Here is a 23,509-nt window from a genome sequence, read left to right on the forward strand (position 1 = left end):
CGAAAAAAACAAGAAATTTGGTTCACTTGGTCGACTTTAGTTGTCGTTATTATTACTGTTGCAATAAATGTCTAGTGGCACAAACTTCTTCCCCTCCACCCACGCCTTTTCTTTCAATTTTAAATACTCTGACTTGGCGTTATTAAAAAATCATTTGCGGCTTTATTTTGCACTAGAATTACACCACATTAAAAGTTAAATATTTCTAATATATTTTTAATGAAGATTATAGTGCAAAAAGTCACATCCGTGTTTACAATGTAGGAAAAAAATCATAGACTGTTTAAGTGCACATTCGAGTGTAAAAACAGGTATAAATAAGTACCCACCGATGAACAGTGACGAATTAAAAATATCTGTTTTATATTATCTAACTAGTTGACGTCCGTCCTGAACCTGCACCAACTAGTTATTAAAATAGCTTCATTTGCAAAAACGTCCACTAATAAATGTATGCAAATAAAAATTATAATTGTATTGTTTGGACAATTAGTTTTTACTTATTACGATGGGTGCAGTCAAGTTGCGTCAATCAGTTTATTATTCTGTTTAGTCTGATGAGTTTTCTTTGATTATAAACTTTCTGGCAAAGCTTTCATAAGCTACAATGTAGCATCTTTTACGAGTCGGATTACAACACTCGCTGTACTCGTCTGTCTAAATTTCCATTCTATCTGCAGCAGAGACCGTAGTTTTGTTGAAGTTCTAAAGTTTCAATGATTGACTGAAGATAATGTTCTCTGATTCTCTTTTTGAAGAAGGAATTTAAACTGTCATTTAACCGATTACTTTCTTTGATCCACCAAAAATGTCATCACAACTTTATGAAATGCCTTAACAGGAATACGAATTTGTCGACCCGTTTTCTTCTACTTCCATACGCTCTCCATCAAATGTCTATTTTAAAACTTGCCTTGCCGAACCTCCTACGAACTTCTTCAAAAGCCCCAAAACCAGTGAAACCCTGACCAACTCAGAACAAATGTTCTTCCAGAGACTCGACTCCCTTCATTCTATGTTTTATCACTAGCTCTTCCAAAATCTTCACCAGCTGGTTTTCTTCACCAATAATCTCAAGAATCAGTTTCCTAAAGGCTCTTTAGCTTTAAAACCTGTTAACCCCTTCATTCACGAGCTGAAGGAATTCGTAGTTGTAGAAACCCAACTCTTCCACGTGTACCTACCTTATTGGTTGAGACAGAAAAGAATCTTAAACTTCAAAGTTTTCGTGTTGGCAACATTGTTGTTGTGTAATAGCTACTCATTATCATATGACCCAAACATTCTTCTAAACTTGTTGCAAATTGTTCCAAAACAGGAGAATAGTTGGCCTTCGTAGTATCCTTATTTAAATCCAACAGAAAACATGTGGGATGAACTAATGCTTTAATTAAAGGCCGCAATTACAATATAGATCGACTTTTAATAAAGAAATCAGGACAATTTATTTTGTTTGCTTGTTCTTCTTTACATCCACGACTTTCCTGTTTCATTTTCCTTGTCACAATAAGAGCAACCCGAAGCATCTCATCTTAAAGATAATTAACTATTGGTGCTTTTGCCACTTGTTGCATCATTATTCATTGAAAAGGGAGGCTGCGTTAAACTGATGAATAAATTAAAGCTGATAATGGCTTCGAATGATTTCACCGAAATGACGAGGTTAACCAATTAGGGTCTATAACGAGCCTTGACTTTGACCAATGTAAAATTTTATTTAGTATACAAAATATTGACAAGATCGATGCACAATCAAGTACCTATTGTACACACATTTGCCGTGAATTTATCTGCCTCGTGCGTCTCGCCGTCATTTTTTCCTTCAAGACACTCTAAAATGACATATTTCTATTTGTTTTAAAGGACTGTAATTACTGGTGTATCATTAGGTGTACAAGCATTTAACATTAACCTTGATTTTGAAGACAGAATAATCATACTGTAACAAAGGTTAAACGAATATGTTTTATTTTATCTGCGGACGAGGCGTCTGCAAGGCGTGTCGTATGCGTCGTCGGTCCGACGCGGCATCCAGGCCGGATTTATCCCCTAAAAGGACGTTCCGCAAATTCCACTCTTGAAAAACAACTCGCCGCTTCAAGTACTTTATTATTTCAATGTTGCATAATGGAACATTAAAAAATGGATATTTTTTGTTATTTAAATTATTCATTCGAGTGGTACGTCTATCATTATTTTATGTCGCAGGTACGCTATTTTCAGGGCCATTCGTACATTTCATTGTTGCTAAGATGCTGTACATGCGACGTAATTGCTACTGGCACGCCAAGTATTTTGGTTTTGCCGGCGCTATTTTGAAAGACAAGAGGTGACCCCTCAAGTGTTGATGCAAAATTGAATTAATTAAGACTGGTGCTAATTTGACACTTGTTGTTTTGACTGCGACGGTTGCACTAATTTTTTCAGAGGCCTACCGCAGCACGCCGCGCTAGGACCTGCCTTGATGAGCTTTGCGTTAGCCAGTACGACACCAGCTTTTCTAATTATTTTGTTGTTCGATTGTTCCTCAAATTGTCTATAAATATAAAACAAACTGGCAGATTATGTGACTTCGAAGAAGCTAATTTATGTTGAAATTTTTATGAGTATGTGATGTACCTACGCATTGTCATTTTAATTACATTTGTAATTTTCTTGTCAAGTGGTTTTCAGAAACATTTCCACGCAGTTTTAACAAATTTGCGGCATTTCCACTAAGAATAAAACAGAAATCAACTAACATCGGTCTAGAGGGGCTCAACTTTTTTGCACATTTATGACGCTATCAAAAAAAGATAAATTCTATTTGCTCAAGCTGAAACGGACTTTGTACATTTTTTCAATTGAAAATTGATGCCTAAAAACTGGGAAGTCCCTAAAATTTATTAAGCGGATGCGTATTAACACACAAAAATACTGTTGTCTCCCAGTAATTAATTTTTTTAGGCATTTGCGCAAATCATTAATTCAAAAATTACAAACTTTGTTCTTGTTATCTCGAGACGACAGCGACAGTCTCTAGATGCATTTACCTGCGCAAATTAATCTCGCTTGGTCTCTTTTGGAAATGTGTTAGATACTTTAATTGTTGTTTGGCTTAGAGGCGTTAGTCAAGCACTTAAGAAATTTATTTTTACGTGCGAGTTGTCACGTAGGACCCAAAATCACCTTTCGAAACTGCAAGTAATCATTTTTAAACATGAATGTTCAGATGCAAATTCGATTAAGTGTAATATACTAAATTACGATTAATAAAGAAGACACGTGTAATAGGTATCTTGGAAAAATGGGACGCTAATTGCACAAACTAATTTGCAATTTTCGCAGCACATTTCAGACAATAAATAATGGCAGTAAATGAAAAATGTGTTTGAGTGGACGCTTGTAATGTTCAAAACAGGTTTGCGCCGGTCTCGTTTACGGCGGTTCATCAATTTCCACTTTTTAATTAGTTACTATAATTAAAATGACTTCGTTCTAATGGGACATGTACACTAATTGCATAAACGTGTCTTATAAATTAAATATCGGCAAAAACCTTAAATAATACGGAAATATAAATGAGCGCGTGCCCGCAATGGTACATTAAATGTTGCGACTTCAATTTTGACCAGCTCACGCAATCAAAAATAATAACAGGACGTGCGTCAACAGTTTTCGCAAAATTACAGTTCCCAAACTTGTAATTAATTACTTTTTAGCTTTACATAAAAAGTGAAAGTGATGTCCTTCGAATAATATTTAATACAAAAAGTAACGATGAATTACATGGAATGATCTAACGACAATGCCTTTCTTTCCAAAACGCGAATTGCATTCAATTTCAAATGTCTGAAATGTGCGTCAGTAGTGTATGCAACCAGTCATACACGCGTGGTAATTCTGTCGCATTTGATTTCAAGTATTTCCAAAATCGTGACAAGGATAGTTACACATCAATTCTACCATAGTCAAAAGGTGTATTTTTTATTAAATAAGACCAACTAAAAATTTAATTCTCAGTAGGTGCCTCTGAATCTGTTCAGATCTGCAATTGTAGTTTTAGGAAGTGCAATGATGAAATGCCACATCTCACAATTATTGAGCTGCCACTGCAGTTCTAGTTTTGTTTTGTATAGGCAAAAACAACTTAAACTCGGCCGGAAGTTCATCTTCTGAGTACAGTCGGTCAGAGAAGTACACTCTCCTGATTCTGCAATTTGCATGCACTTGAACCCTTAGTGTTTCCACATAATTGGTCCCGTATGCACGTCTGGTAAAATCAGCCACATTGAACTGGATTTGATTCCATCCTTCATCTAGTCTCATCGGCATGGTGCAAATGAAGGGCTTGACCCTGGTTGTGGACTGGTAATTGCTGGCTCTGAACCTCCTCCTCACATTCTTGTCATCCAGTATCTGAAAAAACCCGTTTTAACACCAAAATCGCAGGCGCCGTCCCAATTTACGTAATACTTGAACTTCGAAAGTAAAATATTTTTTTAAGTTTTTCACTATCATAACAAGGTAGGGGAGTTTGATTCCTAGCGTTTTTCTCGGATCGGCAGGGCAGGTGATGTAAGTGGTGCTGACGTTGCAGCCCACGACTTCCAGGACCAAGGACTGGATATCTTCATCTGTGATTCTCTTGATGTGGCCATTTTTCACTTTCTTGTCCCAAATTTGTAGAGGCTTGCTGCCGATGCTGTAGAGAATCGAGAGGAAACCGCTTTGAAACGTGTTCTTAAACATTATCACGGTTTACGAGAAATTTTACTGCATTCATGTCCCACAAATCGAATCGCGAGGTTAGGAAACAAACAAATAAATTAGTTTGACAGTTGACATTTCTGATGACAACGAGAAATGCAATCTGCTGACGATGACGAAGCTTTGGGACTCGACTGACAGGGGGCGCGGCACGCGTAAAATTCAAGTGACAATTAATTCGAAAAAGTGCGCCAAAAAAAAGAGTCGAGCAGATTTCACAGTTTTATTTGCTGTCACATAAATATATCACAATATAACATTTAAATCTACAGTCTCTAAAATATAAGTGATATGTTTCGATAATGTTTGGTTCGTTAAACTATAAAAAAAGTAATACAATTTGAATCAAACGAATCGCGTAACAATCAAACGTTTCAATAAAGATAACATCATTTTAATAAATTAGATAAGCGTTCATGTATCACAGTACAACTATGAAATCAGTAAACAATGTAGAAACAATTACATGCGTCCGTTAATATTAATACCTACATCGTATTGGCCTAAGTCTATAAGTATGGACAAGATATACTGTGCGGGCATCACTGCTTAGTGACAACAGATTAATGTTTAACATGTAGTGACAGTCATAAGTTACGCACATAATTCAACACAGCAGCAGCAATCAAGTCGTCCCATTTTCCATAAAATTTTTACGTTTGAGAAAATAAAGTCACGTCTCGACTTGACGATTAGTGATTTTTGGAATGTTACGCATATACCGTTAGCCAAAACTGTGAATTTATTTTCTCCAGAAATTCCGTATCGATCTGTGGGACCCGTGATCGTTGCAACTCAATCAGAAATATACTTAGTCGATATCACCCTATCAGTTTACTCCCAGCAGTAGAGCTGTTGCCGTTGTAATACTGCAGACTGAAGTTTGTCGAACTGAGGGAACGAACGCAACTATAACGTTAAAGCTATCCAGCAAGTTAACAGAAGAGGAAACGAATCTGAAGACACAGATCGAACAAAATGGAGTCGGTTATATATGTCCCTGTACATTAATATGAGGTCTACGTGGAAAAAATATATACTATTTCATATTGCTAATACACGACTTTTCTATGTAATCTATATACACGATAAATGAAAACATAGGAACCTACATTACATGGAGAATACTTTGTTGGACTTTCATCACGTTTGCTTCAAAAAATCTGGTTAAAAGGCTTTCAACAGCACACGCGAACGCCACACGAAAACTGATCAACACTGCACTGAAGTACATATTCTAAGACTAACGCGTGTGTCTTGTAACAAGTATATTTTACAGTAATTGATGATTACAATTCTTTTAGCTAGATTGACAGATGTAGTGATATGCCATTTTAAGGCCATTGTTTAATTTATAAGTAATAAATGATTATTGTTTTTACAGCTACAATTCCTTTATATCAAAGCATTTTTACATAAAGTAATAACAGTGTTAACAAACATGCAGACGAATGGATTTAACGTAACACACTTACACACAGTATACACCATAAAACAACAACGAATTCGCACCCGAGATGTGTAAGTCAATAAATCTTCAAAAAGTAATATTTCTATATATGTACTTAATCGTAAAGCGACAACGTGTGATTTTTAATAATATGCATCATGAAAAGCTCGTCTAATACCCTATTGTAATAAAATAATTTTCTAGTGTTTGTATATTTAAATATCTATAAAAGCTATCGTTCAACACCGATATGTCGATACAAGAAGACCTAGTTTACATTGTGCCGTCCTTTTTGTCGTGAAAAGAAATGTACACACCCAAAACTAACCTGTGTAGTTATGGACTAGTGGCTTTGTAAATCGTAATTGTATAAATATAATTTCTAATGGTATAAAGATGTCAACAGGTTTATAAAATTCACAAGTAGTAACAACAAATATGAAGATAATCTAACTTCTAGATAAACAACGCAACTGTAACACGAAATCAAATTATTACGAGTTTAATTTGAAGGAAATGAGATGCGAAAAGTTTTTGACATTTTGTACCCTGATTCGGTCGAAATGCTTGACTCGTTATGGGGTAGAAATAAATTTAAAAAAATAAATGAGCAACAGTTATCAGACTGAGAATGAGTTTTTAAGAGTCGGTTGAGTTTCTCAATCTTGAAAAAATTTCTTGTGCGAATATTTTGAGTCAAGACAGCAAAAACAACGTGAAGAGTGCTTATCAATATGGATAATACTGACACAGTCTATCATCAATCAGTTGAGATCTCTTTAATTTTCCCCGAGCATTTGCGTCGCGCCGTTTGGACAAAATATTCCGACAAAAAATTCTTGTAGGCCTGAAGTTGACGTACCAAAACGGTTGTTTCTTTCTTTGGTTGATTAGTTACTTTGGCTGATATTTTTTGAGAAAAGCAAAACTTTGTCGTTTTAACACCCCTCGAAACACGTTACCCTTAAGTGGTGGGCCTCGTCAGCAGAGCTTGCATCAGATTGAGACCCTCCTCTAGGGCTTGTGCAAATCTCGAGGTGCTGGTTACCTCCGAGGACCAGAACGCGGACAAGCAGAATACGATGTGGTCAGATTTGGGGTTGTAGGATGCTCCATAACCATCCGGTTCTACCGGACCGTACCCCATGAAGCTGTCGGTAGAAGTCGCAACTTGACTCGTACTCAAGAGGAATTTGTTGGCTAGTTTGTACGTATAGTCGGTGAAGAGGTCTGGGAGTGGGTGTGCGGCGGTGGGGGAGGTCTCCTTGGCGGCCTCTCGCAACCCCAACAGGTGTATGTCGATGCCTTGGCCTAGGATGTTGTCCACCATCTCCGACGTTTGCTGCTTGACTGCGTCTCTCCACAATTTGAGCTTTTCCTCGTCGCTGACCAGATGGAAAGTGACTTTCTTGCCGGCCTCGTCGTCTTCTTTGGGCTGAGCCATCGCCGCCACCCAGGCCAGAGCCTCCGGACTGGCCGACCTGATGCAATCCACGCGCCCCAAGCGGTACCTCCTGGTCGACGCGCTCTCATAAGTAGCCGTCAGCTTGCCGTAAAGTCTATAGTAAGCCAGCTGCAGGGCTAGTTGTATGTAAACGTCGGGGCTCACTTTACACGACTTGATGAAATCTTTGCCGTAGTTTGTATACCTGAACACTTGGAAATCTAAGTCTTTGATTAAGTTGTCGACGTCGAGAGTCGCTTCTTCGATTTTGGCGAAATCTCGCTGTTCCAGCACCCATTCGAGGCGCTCCGGGGGCGGCAAGTGCCCCGATGCGGACGGCACCTCCGAGGAGGCGGGTTGGGAATCGGCGTGCTGCCACAGCTTCTCCACCAACTGTATAACGGCAATTCCTTCAGCATGGGAGTGCTCGTAGCAAAGCCCGCAAGCCCCATCTCCCGACACTATTAACTGTATGGTCTTGTCGAACCAGCGATTGGCAGAGTCGTAAGTGCTGCCGCCTCCGTGGATCATCTGCACCGCGAGATTAGTCTCGTCGCGGTGGCCCGCAGAATGACCCTTGCCGCCCCTCTGTAAGCGACAGTTGAAGCCGCTCCCCAGACCCTCATCCAGACAAACCACCAGCAAAGCTTTCGCTATCAAATCGAGATTTCTCCGATTTCTCTCGTTCTTCATGAGGTTGTCGCGGACTTCTGCCCACAAGGGACGCTTCCACCCCGTCAGGAGCCCCACAGGAGGCGGACTAGCCAGGCAGGGCGCGTCGTCCAAGATGTGTAACAGTTGGGCGCAGATCTCGTCTTCGCTGAGGCGCCCTCTGTCCGATGCCTGCACCGGGACACAATACAGCTGGCTCCTGCAGATCACGATCACGTGACTCTCTGCTTTGTGCGCGTCCCCGTAGACAAACTGCGAATCTTTGAGCGTCCCGGGGATCCTGCAGGAGCCCAAGATGCGGTAGTACTGGGCCATGCACAGCGGCTGGCCCGGCTCGCGGGAGGTTGCCTTTTCAACGGGGAGTTGTCGCTTGTCGAGGGTCGCCTTGTGGTCCAGAGTAGCGTCAAGGAGTCGAGCGGTGAAGCGGGCCACGTCCAAAATCGTCGTGAATTTCCTCGGGGGAAAGACCATCCCGGGGTTGGAGTTGACCGGGAGCGGAATGGGGTTGTTGAGGTACATGTCGTCCATCCAGTAGTCGTACGCCTGCAAAAGAGCGGGTGTGAGAGAGAGGGATGCCAAGAAGTACATAAAAATTGGTTTCGTTCTTGCGGAACAATTGGATTATATCCCCCATTGTCTTATGGAAACAAGGGGTTTGGTGCGATTGGATGGTTGTGCGAGGAAGGACGCTTGCGTCGAGGCGTTCCCCATCATTGGCCGCAACCCATGACGTACAGGTGCGTGCCGGGTTGCGGCACTCATTCTTCTTCCAGGTCTCGCACCTGGTGGACGCCACCAGGAAACCAGGAGACATTCTCATTCATCAATTCAAACAAACAATCGTTTCGTTTTTATTTAACGTTGAATTAGCAAAACAAAAAAAATATTCCATTATCATTTAGATTTATATTAATTATAGCAAATAAATGTAGTAATCGATAGTAAGAAAGCGTCCAAAATATTGATTTTTTAAATATTTTTTATTCAGACGGATTTTCAGGTTCACGCAATTTATAAAAATAGAATTTTTTAATAAAGAAAACTCATACTCCATTTAATTTGTTCTGTCAAATTATCCAACTGTCATTTTGTATTTGTACGCAGGGCCGGCTTCAGGCTTTTATGTACCCGAAATTACTCTCCACAACACAATCTTGTCTTAACGATAAATAATGTGTTGTAATAAAATATCGGTTTTCAGTCACGACAAAAGCTCTTGTTTTTATATTTCGATTTGACCGTCGAAATAAATATTACTGCGAACTGTCATTTTTGTGCCCCTGAGGCAACGACACCTTTACTATCTGAAGTTTTTACTGTCCACATATTCAACTCGGTCTTCATCTATTATTTGTTCGGTAATGGAAGTGTCATTTATTATTAAACGGGTTTAGGTAGGTTGAAGGTAAATCCAGGACGTTTAAAAAATATGTAGATTAAAGTTAATGAATTTTATGTATAAGTTTGTATGTAGATTTTGGCACTCCGTCGCGGTACAATCCAATTATAATTTTTAATCCCTCTAGGGGCAGCGAAATGCGCTGTTTGCTCTTCAGGTCTACTGGGATTAGAACGAGTTCAATGACGTTGTAAAAGATAGACAGGCTTCATTGACGTGACAGTTCCAGCACTCGAAGAATTAAATTTGTATTTCAATACAACAGAGATTTTTTTGAACAGAGAAAATTTTTTGATGTTCGTTAACTAACATTTTGCAAAATTTTTTGTACCTATTTAGTGTGAAATAAATGTTTGTCCAGGAACTTGGCAATTTCACGGTTAAATCCACTTGAAGAGTGTACAATTTTGCAACGCCAGAGAAGGTTACTGTTTATTTTCAAAATTTTCATGTTTGTTGTTGTTGTTTACATATTTTCAAGTAATTTGTTATTGGAATTAAAATGTTTGGTCAGGGACTTTTTATACTTTCATGGTTAAGTCCGTTCGGTGTGTATAAAATTTTGTAATCCGAGAGAAGGTCAATGCTTTTTCGATAATTAGCGTCAGTAAAAAAAAACAACTTTGTAGTGATGTTCAGACATGAACTTCATTTTTTTTAATTGCCGTAATTATTTACAAAAGTGCTACCAATTTAAATACAAAAAATTCTTACCTGCAAGGCAAAGGTCAATCAAAAGGAAATAAACATTGACAGATTTTTTAGATTAGTTTATGTTTTTCTTGAAATATACTTGACAACAATTCAGACAACTTTGAGGCTCTTATCTTTCCAATTAATTAATTAAAAATAAATTCTACAAACTCGCAGCTGTTGTTAAACCCCTCTTTCGTATTGACCTGAAACCGTAGTCATCCTTCTTCCCACTCTCTACATTTTCGTACTTCACTGGGATAACGTATGGGTGTAGGTAAGTATTAACTAGCCGACGAGGGTGGAAAATACTACGTTTACTTTCCGAATCGGTGATCAAACAATTTTCATAGCTAACAAGATCAATTCGGCTTGGGGGAACCTTGGAAGTTGCGCTTCGATGCTCAAACTGACACGACGTAATTCCCTAATTGCACCAATCTAGTTTGCAACAAATTTCATTTTAATTAAACCCTTTGCTTACCGTTGTCCCTGAACACAAAAAATTCCAACAAGAATCTCTTTCTTTCTCACCTGATACTTACCCCCACGACAAACAGTGAACAGTTTGGGGCAAACGCTTACCCAATTGTCCATTTTCTCTTGGCGGTCTAGCAGATACAATTGCAATTGTCTGCCGAGACAACCGGGGCCGGAAAATTTCTCTATGAGGTGTTTGAGTTTCCTTTGTTCTTCGGTGTTCAGGAGCGGTCTCATTGTGTACTCGTACTTGTCCATGGTCTGTTCCAGGGAGGGTACAGGGAGCTTAGGTAGGGGCGCTTCCTGCAATCAAATGAATTATTAAGTGGGACAATCGATACAATTTCTGTTTTTGCTCCTTCATTATTTTAACTCTTACGTAACTGTGTAGTCGTTGAACTTGACTTCTGTTAAATTATTATTACTATTATTATCTCTATTTTGGGAAAAAAAATTGCTCCAAGAACGGAAACACCATCAAATCATAAACTGTTGGGGTCATAACCTACAATGAAGACCGAAAAACATGAATTAGAAATAATACTGTCAAATTATAGAGTTCAGAATTCTTGGATAATATTGGTGTGTGTAATTGTAGACATTTTGAAGTGAAAAAAAAATTGTGAGGATTGTCAGAGTTATTTATGATTTTTTTTCTATGCTGTTGGTGAACTTGTGAAGAGTCGTACAGGACGGACTGGAAGTTTCAGCTCTAACTTTAGCTGTGCCGTAATTCGGAGTTCTGTGAATAAATTTCTTTGGTGCGAATCCTCATGTGTAACCAAAGCAGCGCCACATATCTGTCTGAACGACCACATGATTGCCATAACGGACCTACCCTTGACGATTCGCGTAATTCAGTTTCAGAATCATCCATATATTCATGGACGGGGAAGTCGCAAGGGATGCAGCCACGCGAACAGGGGTTGAAGGGGGGTGAGACACCAATTAACATCCCGTGAATCACTCTTACAACACCGCACCCAATTAGTGTGTTTGCCTATCGCGTTGCGGCGTCGTTGATCGATTGTCGCATCGATTTTTTCAAATTGCCGCCAGCTCGTTGTCATTAAGAGGGTTGTTGTTGTGGGGCGAACGACAAATTCTGGAGTTCGTTAAAAATATGAAAAGGTGGGACAAGTGGATACACGCGACTACGTCATTTAACCCCGCCGCCCCCGGTGTAGTGGGCACACGAGGCGGTTATATCGATAGGAAGGAAGGTGGCGTGACTTGCATGACACGAAGTAATCACGCACAATTGCAATTTTTTATTATCAAGTGGAGGCTTATACTTTTCGTGGGCTAATTAAAGGTTTTTATTAGGGGGAAAAATCTATTCCGGTTGAATTGGAATTGTCTAGAAGCGTACTAAAAATACAATTTAGGACAAATGGTTCTGAAATGGAAATATCTGAAATAGGAAAAATGGGATCTACGCAGGACTTGAATTGACTGAACATTGAACCCCCTAGAGTAGAGATGGAAAAATATTTTTTATATTAAAAATGTACCTAATGTACTTGCTTCAAGGTTTCTTGTGAAGCATGTAGAATAAGACAGAATTTAGGAAAAAATCAATTAAAGGTTGTAAGAAGGAGAAATTTTTGAACCACGAAATGTTTGAAAGAAAAATTAGGTAGGTCTATTAAAAAGTGTGTCGTCAATTTTATGATTTTCAATGGAGTAGATGAAAAAATTAAATGGGAAAAGAAAATAATAACATTTTAAATTGCCTTAAAAGGTTACTGGAAATTTAGGAAACTTACAAAGTGTCACAAAATAACATAAGAAAAAAGTGAAAATGTAAAGACCAAAACAAACAAGTTGGGGTTTAAATAAAAAAGAGACCAAAAACACTCTACCGATTCTCAAGAAACTGTGTAAACATGTTCATTTTCACGAGAAAAACTTGGGAAAGGATCCATTTTGTTGCAAAAAAAAATTGTCTCCGATGTAAACATAACCTTACTTATTCATTAGTGCAGGGTTTAAAATATTATTTTTGTCGTGCACTTACCGCATTAATTCGTGTTGACAATTTATGGCCAATCTGGAGCTAAACAATCAACATTACAGTTGTAAGTTGAATTGAATATTTACGCAGTTTTTTGAAAGTTAACAATCAATGCTGCCAACCGTAGAAATAAATTCTTTATGCTTTTCGAAACAGATAGGGTCTGGGCGGCTGAACCCGAGTCATTTTTTTAATTTAAAAATGGTAAATAATAAATAAGATTTCCTCGAGAATTTTTTTCAGAGGCAGCAGTAATGGACTTAGGGATATATTTTGTGACAGTTGGCAGTGACGTTCTTTTGTGACGCTCATTATTTAATTGATTTTTTTTAATGTATTAAAAGTATCGTGTGTTTTTGACCGATTAACATTAACGAACGAAACATTTAAATCGTACTTTGTACTTGTTCCAGTTAAACGACTACGTCATACCGAGATATTTCTGAGTAAGTGAGGTTAGGTTTATGTAATTTTCACATTTTTTTCGATTGATTGTTGATCATAGCTTAAATAAAGTGTAAAATGAAATTGATCACTTAAGAGTTGAATCAGTTTAATTCCAAGTGGGACAAGAAATACTTGCTACTGTTCAATATTTTATAATTCAATTTTGAGATAGCACCTTCTCCAAAGTGATGATTCTCTGATCAGTACATTTGTACATTCTCTTCTGGGTTGTTCTTCGTTGTTCAAAACAATTATTATTCGATTTTAGATTTGATTTCTATTTTTAGGCCATGTCTTGCTGAATAAAACGGCCCGGGAAATGAATCAATACAATTCTTTTGTAATTATTTTTTTTATTCTATCGTCGGGAGATTCTTTATAAAATGGTAGGTAAGGGAGTTTTTATCAGGCCCAGCCGGTGTGAAAATCCCAAAAACCCTCAAACATTAATTTTCCTGTGATACTTTCGGGAGTTTACCTGAACGAACCTGCCATAAAGCTCTTTGCAAGCTTACTTAAATGGACTCTGCTATTTAAAATTCATGATTCAGGGTGCGATTTTGCAACTCGAGATGGAATAACGTAAGTCGGTTTTCACCGACCCAACTCGGTCTTTACAAGAATCTGCCATTCAGCCCCAGTTAATTATTGTAAATTTATTTCGCGTCTTAGCTTAATCAGCGCCACAACCGCACAAAGCTCTCCGCACGGCTAGAGCTTATGTGGAGTTTGACCCAGTTTCAAAATAATCCCGAAACTAGCAAGCAAACGCAGGACGAGTAGATTTTTGAAGGGTCCCCGACGCGACCAAATTAAAACCGCCACCCCGGACCATTAAATATTCAACCGGAATCCGCCCCAGCCCCGATGTAATTTTTTAAAAGAGAGCTTATTTGGCTCGAAAACGAGCCCCGCAAAGCTTACACAAGTAGCGGACTGTACACATTTATATTACATGAGCATCGTTATCGATCGGAATGAAATATAGAGCGAACCGTGAGAGCAGACAGGGGTCGTGGCCCGGTGCAGAGCGGGACTCCACGCTCCGGTGGGTGGAAGGTGCAGAGGGTGAGCCGGAGGGTAGCCTTTATCTTCATTTCCACGAGGTGGATGGGGTGCTTCGGACGTAGACGACTTCGTCACCACCCGGTACAGGGCGTCACAACACCACTATCGACCTGGAACAGTGGCGGCGAACATCCCTCTCACCTGATCCCGCGTAACCAGCGCGAATTTACGGCCGCAGGACCGTGAAATTAAAGCGTGTGTCGCGTTAAACGCCTAATTTGCCAAAGGAAAATTCACGTTACGATAGGCAATCGAGAGGTTGTGCCCAGGCCAAGGGTTGTCGGATGTCAAAGAGGAGCGCCAGTTTACGTGGAGTAATTGGTGGGGTGGACACGACCGAGTGGAGTGCCGCAGAGGGGTACTCCACGACCGTTGCTTTTTAAACGACGACTACAACAATACGTATAATGATGATGATAATAATAACGTAGATAAACAAAATAAATAATTACAAAATTACAAAATGCTGTAAAAATGAACCATTTTAGATACTTACTAAAAATTATTATTTTATTTACTATTACGTATTTAAAAATTATAATTATGTAAGCGTAATAAAAACAGAAAAGTCTCTTTGCTGTGCCCCAAATGTATAATAAAATATTTAGTTTTTGTATTAAAATCACCCGAACCACAAAATTATATTACACAATACATATTTGTATATTTACGTAAGAAGAAACTGTGATTGTTAAACAAAGTGTGGATTATTTGACCGCAGAGCATTGTTTAGCTTCTGGCTTGTGTGAATCCTCGAGATAAAATCTGAACAAACGAAAACACTCATCGAGACCTGTGCAATGTTTGATTTCTATATTTCATTTTTAGTTTTTCCTTGCTGCCATCCTCTTGATATTTTATTCATCGTAAAGCTTTCCTGCTATTTGCCCTGGAACTTAGGTGGTTGTTTTCTTAATGACGCACTGCCCCATTATATTTTCGGTTGGCTGAAAGCCACCCCTCGTTATTTTCCGTACCTGTAGGAAGGAAACTACGTTAAATGGAAAACGATTCATTATTTACCATCTCCCCGTACGGCCCCATTAATATTTATTCCGCATTTCCATTTCTGCTTCATGCAAAAATGATAACCAAGAATCTGCTTAAATTTATTTGGAATTAGTCGAGTAACACTCCCGTTTTAAAATTCAACAGTGACGCGTATCATGTTATGGAAACGCGAGATGCATGAAAAATGAGAATGTGAACTTATGCATTGCATATTTCGCAACCCCACATAATTTAGGGGAGAATGGGATCTTGATGGGGTGGCTGAGAAATTATTTGACGCGGCAGGTGTCCGGAAAATTCCCTGGAAACCGCGACGGTGGTGATTTTTCCGGGAGGCTTTCCATATTCGATGCCTATCAGACGAAGGTTAATTAATGACAAACTCGGGGTGTAATCCCCATGCGAAGGGTCGTAACGAGAACACGTGTCTGCCAGCCGCAACTGTACACCGACCACCCCAAAGGTGTCAACAGAATCGAACGCAGTGTACATAAAATGCTGTGCAAATAGGAGTTTTATGTAAATTCGTGGTCGGAGAGGAAACCGGTCGATTCTTGCGTCAATCAGATAAGTCGTAACGAAGCGTGAGGCGCTCGCGCCCCAATTTTTAATCTATTAAGAAAATTGGAAGGAAAATTCGAGTCGGGGTTAAAGGAAATGGGGGCGAGTACGGCTTCGGGACGGGGTAAATATGAATGTGGCTTAATACGGGAGAAAGAAATGTCATTTTGGGTGATTCGGAACACGTCTGATCGGTCGATGGGATTGGCAGTTACATGATGCTGGCTAAAGTGAGTTACTGTCAGATCTAATAAAGTGAAGCCTTCTAGTTTGGCTCGCCGACAAAAATCTTCTCCTAACTCGCAATCATCCGATTGATTTTTAGTGAGATTTGCACGACATGAACGAGAGGAAGTGCCAGGTGCTCAGACTTTAAAGAAATTGAATGAAAGTTGTCTTTCGTTCACTATCTCCAAGCGAAATTCGCGTTTTAGTTCGGTTCAATGTTGGTAAACCGAAATTTGAAATTCAGGTGAATTGGCCAGCGATAATGCTGCATCTGAATCCCATTGAATATTTGTGGGACAATATTACGTTAATGTTATGTAAGAAATACGTGTGTCTTTATATTCGACAGTCCAAAGAAAAAAAGCATATACAGGGTATTTCACGAGTGATAATGAGCCCGGAGGAATTGGAAATGCAACCCACAATACACACAAAGTTAACGTGGCTATTTTAAACATCGTATTGTTTTAAAATGAAATTATGAATTCATTATGGCTTTGCTTCCAATAATTTTATTTGTCACAACTGACATTTACGAAAAAGTTAAAATACGACGATTAAAATGTAATCAAAATGTTTTTCCCGTTGCGCGTTTATGCAGACAACAAACATTTTCACAAACACTCTTCCATTTTTCACAATTTCATTTCACCAAGCGAATGACGTTTATGTCAAAATTTACGAAACTGCACAGCTAACTATGTTTTATGTTTAAATCTAAAAACAAATATCCACGTTAGCTTTGAAAATGTATTGTGGGTTGCATTTATTAACATATGTACAGGGTGTCTCAGCTAAGATTTTGGAGCCTAATATCTCGGTTATTTGCCAACGGATTTTTATGAAATTTAGAATGCAGATATTTTAGACCATGAAGGTTCAATTAGTAATAATAAAATTACCTCAAGTTAAAAAATGTAATTTTAACACATGTTTCCTTTATCGAAAATTATGCGCGATTATTATTAGATTGTTAAACATTAAAAAATAGGGGTCTACACAAACAATTAAGTAAATTACTTGTCTGATTCAACGAAAAGATTAGATTTTGTCGTTAAAAATTTAATGTAAAATTTGAAGGTATTTGAGCAGTTACCTTTTGAAACAATTGATTAATTGCCAAGCAACATTTTGTACACCCTTTAAGTCTATCAAAATTGGGCACGCTTTATTAGAAACGTCAAATTGTGAAAATTTATTCAAAATACTCTAAAAATAGACTACAGCGGCAGAAATTTCAATGTTGTTGAAAAAGGTAAAAAAAAATTCCTATGGAGAGTGTCGTAAGAACTTCAATGAGACAGTTCGTTTTCTCGTGGAACACTATCCAAATGTAGGCTTTACAAAATGTAATGTTAAGAGAGTCGTCAATTTATTTGAAGACACAGGAAGCGCACGTGAACTAAATTATCTTGCTAAAATATCCCGATCGCATTTTAGTCCTTTATGGAAGAATTAAAGCATCCAGTATAATAAATTACGTCCAAATGTTGTTTTTAACTTTGTAAGTGTTTGTAAGGTTAGAGAGATAAACGTCAAATATGTCACCTGGATTTTTGCGAAAAGGGGTGACCAAAATTCGGCGATGGCGCGTGTTTGTTTCATACGCGTCTACGTTTTTGCATCTGCAGCCACGTTTAACACAGTTTTTTGCTATTTTCTTGCAAACCAGACGTCTTTCAAGGAGTTTTTCCCTACAGCATTTTTTATTGACGATCAATTTTTTATGTAAATCTTAATTGATTCAACATTTTAAAAAGGCATGTAAAAATTACGTTTCTAAGACTTGGGTGATTGCATTAATGGGATTTTATTCTTGACCGTCTAAAATATCTGCATTTTAAATTCCACAAAAATCCGCTGGAAAATAACTGAGTTATTAGGCTCGAAAATCTTAGCTGAGACACCCTGTATATAAAGAATAAAACAAAATTAGACGACATTGTTGACTCACTTCATATTAATACATACTTGAATACTTCTTAGTATTCAACACTAAAAATATACAGGGCAAGTCACATAAGGGTTATTTCCGAATTTAATTTGTACGCAACCAAAAATACTAATGACGCTGACTACTTGATACCATTTATAATGTGATTTAATTTACTAATCAACGTAGGTATGTAATTTGGCTAAAAATGTCACAATGGCGTTTTCCTGTTCTGATTAATGAAATCAAAAATTAAATTCATCAACTGTCATTTTGACATTTTTAGCCAAATTACATACCTACGTGGATTACTAAATAAAATCACATTATAAATGGTATCAAGTGGTCAGCGTAATTAGTATTCTTGGTTGCGTACAAAATAAATTCAGAAATAAACCTTATGTGACTTGCCCTGTATAGAGTGTTTTGTTTAAGTGAAAGTAAAATCCTTCCTCACGTTTCTCGTATTTTATACAAGTAACCTTGTAACGAGCTCCTTTTCTAGTTCACTCAGTATTGACTTGAGACTTAACAACAAAAATAGTAATTATATTAAATTTCAGAAGGAGATTGAAATGATAGCAAATATACATAGTTCAATTATTTCGTCAAACTACATATTTAAAGGTTTAGCCTTTGAAACCTTAAGCCCTTGGTGCAAAGAAACCATAGATTTCATTAATGTCATCGGAAACCGACTCATAGCGGAATCAGGCGATTCAAAATCAAAGAAATTCCTTTTTGAGAGGATTTCCCTTGCCATTCAACGTGGAAACGCTGCAAGCATTCGGGGCACTTTTCCAGATTCCGCATTATTATCGGAAATTTTTGCATTGTAAATCAAATTATTTTATAATAATAATAACATAATTACATAACATTATTATCTTTGAAATGATTGTAAAAATTATTTCTATGAAATAATTTATATTTTTTTATTGGTGCCAAGGAGTACTTCCAGTGAAGTAATTTCTATTTTTCGCTTGTCACCAGATTGTATGTGCATCTCATCTCTGTGCTTATGAATCACCAAAAATTAAAATGAGCACACTTCTTGTACACTCCTTGGATGCAACCTTTCGCATTTTCCCCAAATAACCTTGCCTAGGTGTCGTTTGATAGTAACTTGGAATGACATTAATCAAGACGAGATGAATCGATGTCATGTGTTGCTGGGGGAAAACTCTCTATTAATGTTTCCTCGCAGCTTTCCCAATCCCGAAACAACATCCACAAGGCTTCGCACATTTCCAGCGTCTCATTTATTTTTCCCATCACCTCGCTTTGTTGATTGATGATTGTCAACGTATTATTCCGCAATATTTTCCTACTGTCACATCGAAACAACGGCGCTGAAAGATTTTTGAACGAAATACATCTCTCTAATCCGTAAAGACAGAGGAAGGAACGAGCGAAAAAGAACGGCCGTAAACATCCCCCGGGACATCAAATATGTAGATGGCATTTCTGTGTTCCACATCCCCACGGGTGTCCTCAGCGATGATCCTCCGTAACCAAACATTATCACAAAAGTAAAGATTACTCGGGGCGTCTGCTCATTACGTTCGCAAAAATTTCCAAATGCAAATCGCGCGATTGCGTAACGCTTTCCCCCAAAACTAGTAATTTATCTAGCAGGAATTTCTTCCGGATGTCTGCATCGCACCGGTGCAGCGCAAAAATCGCTCCCAACAGTCCGAAAGGAAAGAAAGCGTGCCAGGAATTCATAGGTTTACACAGTTCACGCGTGCACAAAGCTCGAGCTTATTGATCGGCTCTGCCCTCGTCTACCTGCACCGTGACCTCGCCGCAGGACTAATTTCAGGACTATTTTTGGACCGTGGAGTTTCCAATTAGAAGAAAACACTTCGTTATAACCGCTGGAATTGGGCGATTTCGCGGTGATTTACCGCCACCCCTGTCAAACCCACCCCTCGCCGCAGCTATCTCACGATTTTTTGCTTAATTGCAAGGCAGCGCCGCGATTTTTCATTAATATTATCTTAGTGATATAAGCCTTGTCGGATCGGGGCTACATCCCATTGTGCTCTGTGTATTATACCACCAGTGAGTTCACAGAGGGTTCAACTCCCCTGCTTTGTGCCCTGCAGTGTAGCGTTATAATAGCATCCGTCTGAATTTGCATTGTGAATTAATTAATAATACACCTACGCCGCACAGAGGGGGCGGCTCCACCCTTTCCGATCGTTTTAAAATTATTTATCGACGAAAAATCTGGGGAACGCACGTTCCAAGCGCCAAAGCTTTGGGCATCGGGTTCGAGAGCTTTTCAACCTGATACTTTCAATAGTTGGAACGACGGTTGCAGACTCGCTACCTGCTGGGAGTTAATACAAAGTGGAACAATGACAAAGAATTTCAATACGATTTTCACCGGCGCCCTCTGTGGGAAATAGAATGTCAAGTGCAGGTGCCGGGTGACAAAAACACCAACACAAACACAAAAACATGTACTAATGGACAAAGTCTAAGCTTTTTCACACAAGTGATAGTTTGTTTTTGGCTTCTGCAGTGTAGTTCACTGTTGCAAAATGTCACAAGAAGATAGATTTCTCTACTTCTTGAAGGAAGCAAATGTGGACACGGGAAATGTGACTCCTGGACAAATCAAGGCGTGGTTTGACACCGACTGTGCCGATTTGCTAAACTGGATCTCTTCCTCCTTTAACCAAGACAATATGATCTCTTCGCAAGAGCAATCAGAGTAAATATGCATCACATGCAATGCAGAACTTGTTCGAGTCCTGTTTTAGATTTGCACAACAAGACAATGTCTTGACTGGTGAAAAACTGGAGGAAAAAGTAGAAATCCTCGAGACAGAATATCCAGATCTGATGAGCAAAGAATCGAATTTGTTGAGACTTGAAATCGCCAACGATACTCTCAACGTTCTTGAAGAACAACTAGCAGATCTAGATTCAGAAGCCGCAACGAATAAGTAAGAGTTTCTTCTCGGTGATTTCACTACTTCATCTTGTTCTAGACTATTGTATCAATCTTTAATAGAAGAATTCTCAACTGTATCTTCTGAAAAGATTCTGTCGGAACAAGAACTAGAATCAGGACTAGAAGAGTGCACAACTTCATCTAGAAGATTGGATAGTACCAGCAAAGAAACAAGCGATGCGATTTTGAAGTACTCTTTGTACTTGAACGAAATCAGAATTGTAAGTAGAAGAACAAACGAAATTGTTTTCACAGATGTTGCGTTTAGACCGGAAACGAACAATACTTAATGAACGGGATAGTAGAACTTGAGGAACGACTCATTTCTCTTCTTAGGCGTGTTGGGATTTACACTCGATTGTGCACAGAACTGTTAGAAGAGGCGACTAGATGTGAGCCATTTCGAGAGATAGAAAATCGGTAAAGCTTTCACAGTTTTTAGATCCAGGCTTGATCTGCTTTTCTAGAATACTTCAGAGTAAAGCAAGCTTCTTAGCTTTACAGGTCGATGTAGAAGGGTTACAATTTGTCCTAGATCTCCTAGAAAATTATGATTCTAGTACATCATCACCAGATTTGGAGTATCTCTTGTGGGTCACAATCTGCGTCAAATTTATCATTATTTTGTAGGAGTCTCGAGTCATGTATCAGATTCGCAGAAGATGAACAGTTGGAGTTGATTTCGGAGATTGAAAAAAATGTTCAAAAAGACGCAGCGAGATGTGTGGATCCAGCAAAAATTACATTTGCTCGAGACGTTCTAGATTCCTGGATGTGAGGGTTGTATTTTGTGGTGAACTTTAATCACTGATTTTTTAGTTCTACGTTCAACGATTTGCATCTGTACAAAGAACCATTAGAAAAAGTGGTAACAGAGCTGAGTGTAATGTATGCGTTGTGTTGTCGACAGAAACCAGAGATGTTCCATTTGGTTCAGTTGGTTAAAGATAAGTGCAAGGATCTTCACAATTGCAGACCAAGAATGGTACGACAGAAAATGACGGTCGAATCGATTTAAAAAATATATTCTAGGAAGCAATGGTCAGAGAGATTGATGATTTTGAACTGTTCAAGTCTAAGTCTGTGGAAGACAAGTTTAAATTGATAAGTAGTGTGGCTGTGGCGGCATTTAAGAAAAATATGTCGTTGGCAGAAATGGTGAACAAAAGAGCGACAACGACCGCTAGAACGCAGCAATTGAGAAGCGATTGTTTGGTCTCAGATATCGACGTTTTGAAAACCATGTAAGTCTTGAAGCTTGTGCGAAAACGACACTGTAATGAAGTTTTAGACACAGGGACGTCAAAATCTTGTCCAACTTCTTGGTCGCTGGACCAACTTGCAAAATTCAAGTCCTTCCTTCTTCCCTGGAAGAGTTATTTTTTAAAGTGGCCAAGCATTTTCAAGATCTCAGATATTCCGTTGGATGGACGCTCACGTTATCCCGAGAGTCAAAAGTAAGACAGTCAAAATTTTGGACTGGTGTTAAGTAAGACACTTTTAGAAGGAACTTGATCGCGATAAGTGGCTACGTTTTCGAGACCAGTTGTGGAGGTTGTACCTCCTGGACCCGTCTCGGATGTTGTCTTGGATTGATAAGCTACCGGTGAATTAAATTTGAAAATTATTTGTTCGTGTTATTTTTGTGTTGCTTTGTAAAGAAATTAAACAATGGATATTTTGATGTTTGATTTTTTTTTACCTCTGTACTAGCCGTGGTCGAGTTGATGTGCACCAGGGACGTCCCGGACAGCCACTTCTTCGGCAAGGATAAAAGCGACTCTCTCCATCCTGCAACAAAAATGAGAGTGATATTAAAAAATAGTCAGTCCTTTTTGTTCTCGAGGCAAAAATATGTTGTCATTTTTCCGTAAATATGTTGTCATTTTTCCGTTTCGTCCTTGGCCCGGCTGGGTCCCGTGTGGGGGCTCATTTTCGCGTTAAGAGGGTAATTAATGAAGTTGCAGTCGCATTTGTAACGTCGCCACCCTGGCTGCGGAGCCACTTATAATCGCGTTAATCCTGCGGGGTGCGTTTAATTGCTGTTAACTGACATCCTTGGTCCTGATTTATAGTCGCGTTAAGCTTTGACGTTTATTGGGATGAGCTTGTCCTTTCGATGTTTACCCGTCCTAATAATCTCGTTATGAATACGGTCGGTGTCAGCTGCGTCTCTTTTCACCCCCCAAGTGTAACGATTTATTTGTGAACTTTGCCATTTTCGTGCTCAAAGGTCAACGTGAGAAATGCAAATTCTGGATCGATGGGGATGCGAGAATGGAGGTGGGAATGCGGTGACAATAAGGCAACCTGACAAAGCAATCAGGAGGGTCACCCCGACGGGAGATTAGCCAGATACATCACGCAGCGTCTTCGTTCTTCGGGGCTT

At 38.8% G+C, this 23,509-nt stretch overlaps 3 protein-coding genes across 7 annotated transcripts in view; 1 reads left to right on the top strand and 2 right to left on the bottom strand.

Moving 5' to 3' along the window:
* Window positions 1–3,950: 3,950 nt before the first annotated feature.
* Bug22 (cilia- and flagella-associated protein 20) lies at window positions 3,951–4,843 on the bottom strand. Of its 2 annotated transcripts, XM_069053111.1 has the most exons (3): window positions 4,456–4,843; window positions 4,076–4,398; window positions 3,951–4,027 (listed from the first exon to the last, which is right to left on the bottom strand). In XM_069053111.1, the coding sequence occupies exons 1-2, from the start codon at window positions 4,729–4,731 to the stop codon at window positions 4,078–4,080; spliced, it is 597 nt and encodes a 198-aa protein (XP_068909212.1). In that variant the 5' UTR covers window positions 4,732–4,843; the 3' UTR covers window positions 3,951–4,027; window positions 4,076–4,077. The 2 variants fall into 2 exon arrangements, with proteins under 2 accessions (XP_068909212.1, XP_068909211.1); XM_069053110.1 differs by having other exon boundaries at window positions 3,951–4,398.
* A 115-nt stretch (window positions 4,844–4,958) lies between these two features.
* Window positions 4,959–23,509, bottom strand: part of ChAT (Choline acetyltransferase) — a 30,788-nt gene continuing 12,237 nt past the window's right edge. Inside the window, exons 2-4 of one of the 3 annotated variants that reach the window (XM_069053105.1) lie at window positions 22,823–22,911; window positions 10,993–11,190; window positions 4,959–8,858 (exon numbers count right to left, since the gene is read on the bottom strand). In XM_069053105.1, the coding sequence (XP_068909206.1) occupies window positions 7,164–8,858; window positions 10,993–11,145 (1,848 nt within the window). In that variant the 5' untranslated portion in view covers window positions 11,146–11,190; window positions 22,823–22,911 and the 3' untranslated portion in view covers window positions 4,959–7,163. Of the gene's footprint in view, window positions 8,859–10,992; window positions 11,393–12,907; window positions 13,216–22,822; window positions 22,912–23,509 lie in introns of those variants that run through there. The other 2 variants (XM_069053104.1, XM_069053103.1) reach the window with 2 other exon arrangements.
* On the top strand, window positions 13,210–22,804 carry LOC138134694 (uncharacterized). 2 transcript variants are annotated; one of them, XM_069053109.1, is made up of 11 exons: window positions 13,210–13,350; window positions 20,686–20,877; window positions 20,927–21,112; window positions 21,158–21,341; window positions 21,389–21,540; window positions 21,588–21,701; window positions 21,751–21,894; window positions 21,940–22,105; window positions 22,153–22,364; window positions 22,412–22,577; window positions 22,625–22,804. In XM_069053109.1, the coding sequence occupies exons 2-11, from the start codon at window positions 20,705–20,707 to the stop codon at window positions 22,733–22,735; spliced, it is 1,608 nt and encodes a 535-aa protein (XP_068909210.1). In that variant the 5' UTR covers window positions 13,210–13,350; window positions 20,686–20,704; the 3' UTR covers window positions 22,736–22,804. The 2 variants fall into 2 exon arrangements, with proteins under 2 accessions (XP_068909210.1, XP_068909208.1); XM_069053107.1 differs by lacking the exon at window positions 13,210–13,350 and having other exon boundaries at window positions 19,041–20,877.

Source organism: Tenebrio molitor, chromosome 7 (assembly GCF_963966145.1).
Source record: "Tenebrio molitor chromosome 7, icTenMoli1.1, whole genome shotgun sequence".
Taxonomy (NCBI): domain Eukaryota; kingdom Metazoa; phylum Arthropoda; class Insecta; order Coleoptera; family Tenebrionidae; genus Tenebrio; species Tenebrio molitor.

What these genes read in the sequence shown, in the direction of transcription:
- LOC138134694 (XM_069053109.1), top strand. Translation starts at nt 20,705, where the DNA reads ATGTCACAAGAAGATAGATTTCTCTACTTCTTGAAGGAAGCAAATGTG. An exon ending in GACGTTCTAGATTCCTGGAT is followed by an intron (nt 21,895 to 21,939) that starts GTGAGGGTTGTA and finishes CTGATTTTTTAG; the next exon opens with TTCTACGTTCAACGATTTGC. An exon ending in CGTTATCCCGAGAGTCAAAA is followed by an intron (nt 22,578 to 22,624) that starts GTAAGACAGTCA and finishes AGACACTTTTAG; the next exon opens with AAGGAACTTGATCGCGATAA.
- Bug22 (XM_069053111.1), bottom strand. Translation starts at nt 4,731, where the DNA reads ATGTTTAAGAACACGTTTCAAAGCGGTTTCCTCTCGATTCTCTACAGC. An exon ending in ATTTTACTTTCGAAGTTCAA is followed by an intron (nt 4,399 to 4,455) that starts GTATTACGTAAA and finishes GGGTTTTTTCAG; the next exon opens with ATACTGGATGACAAGAATGT.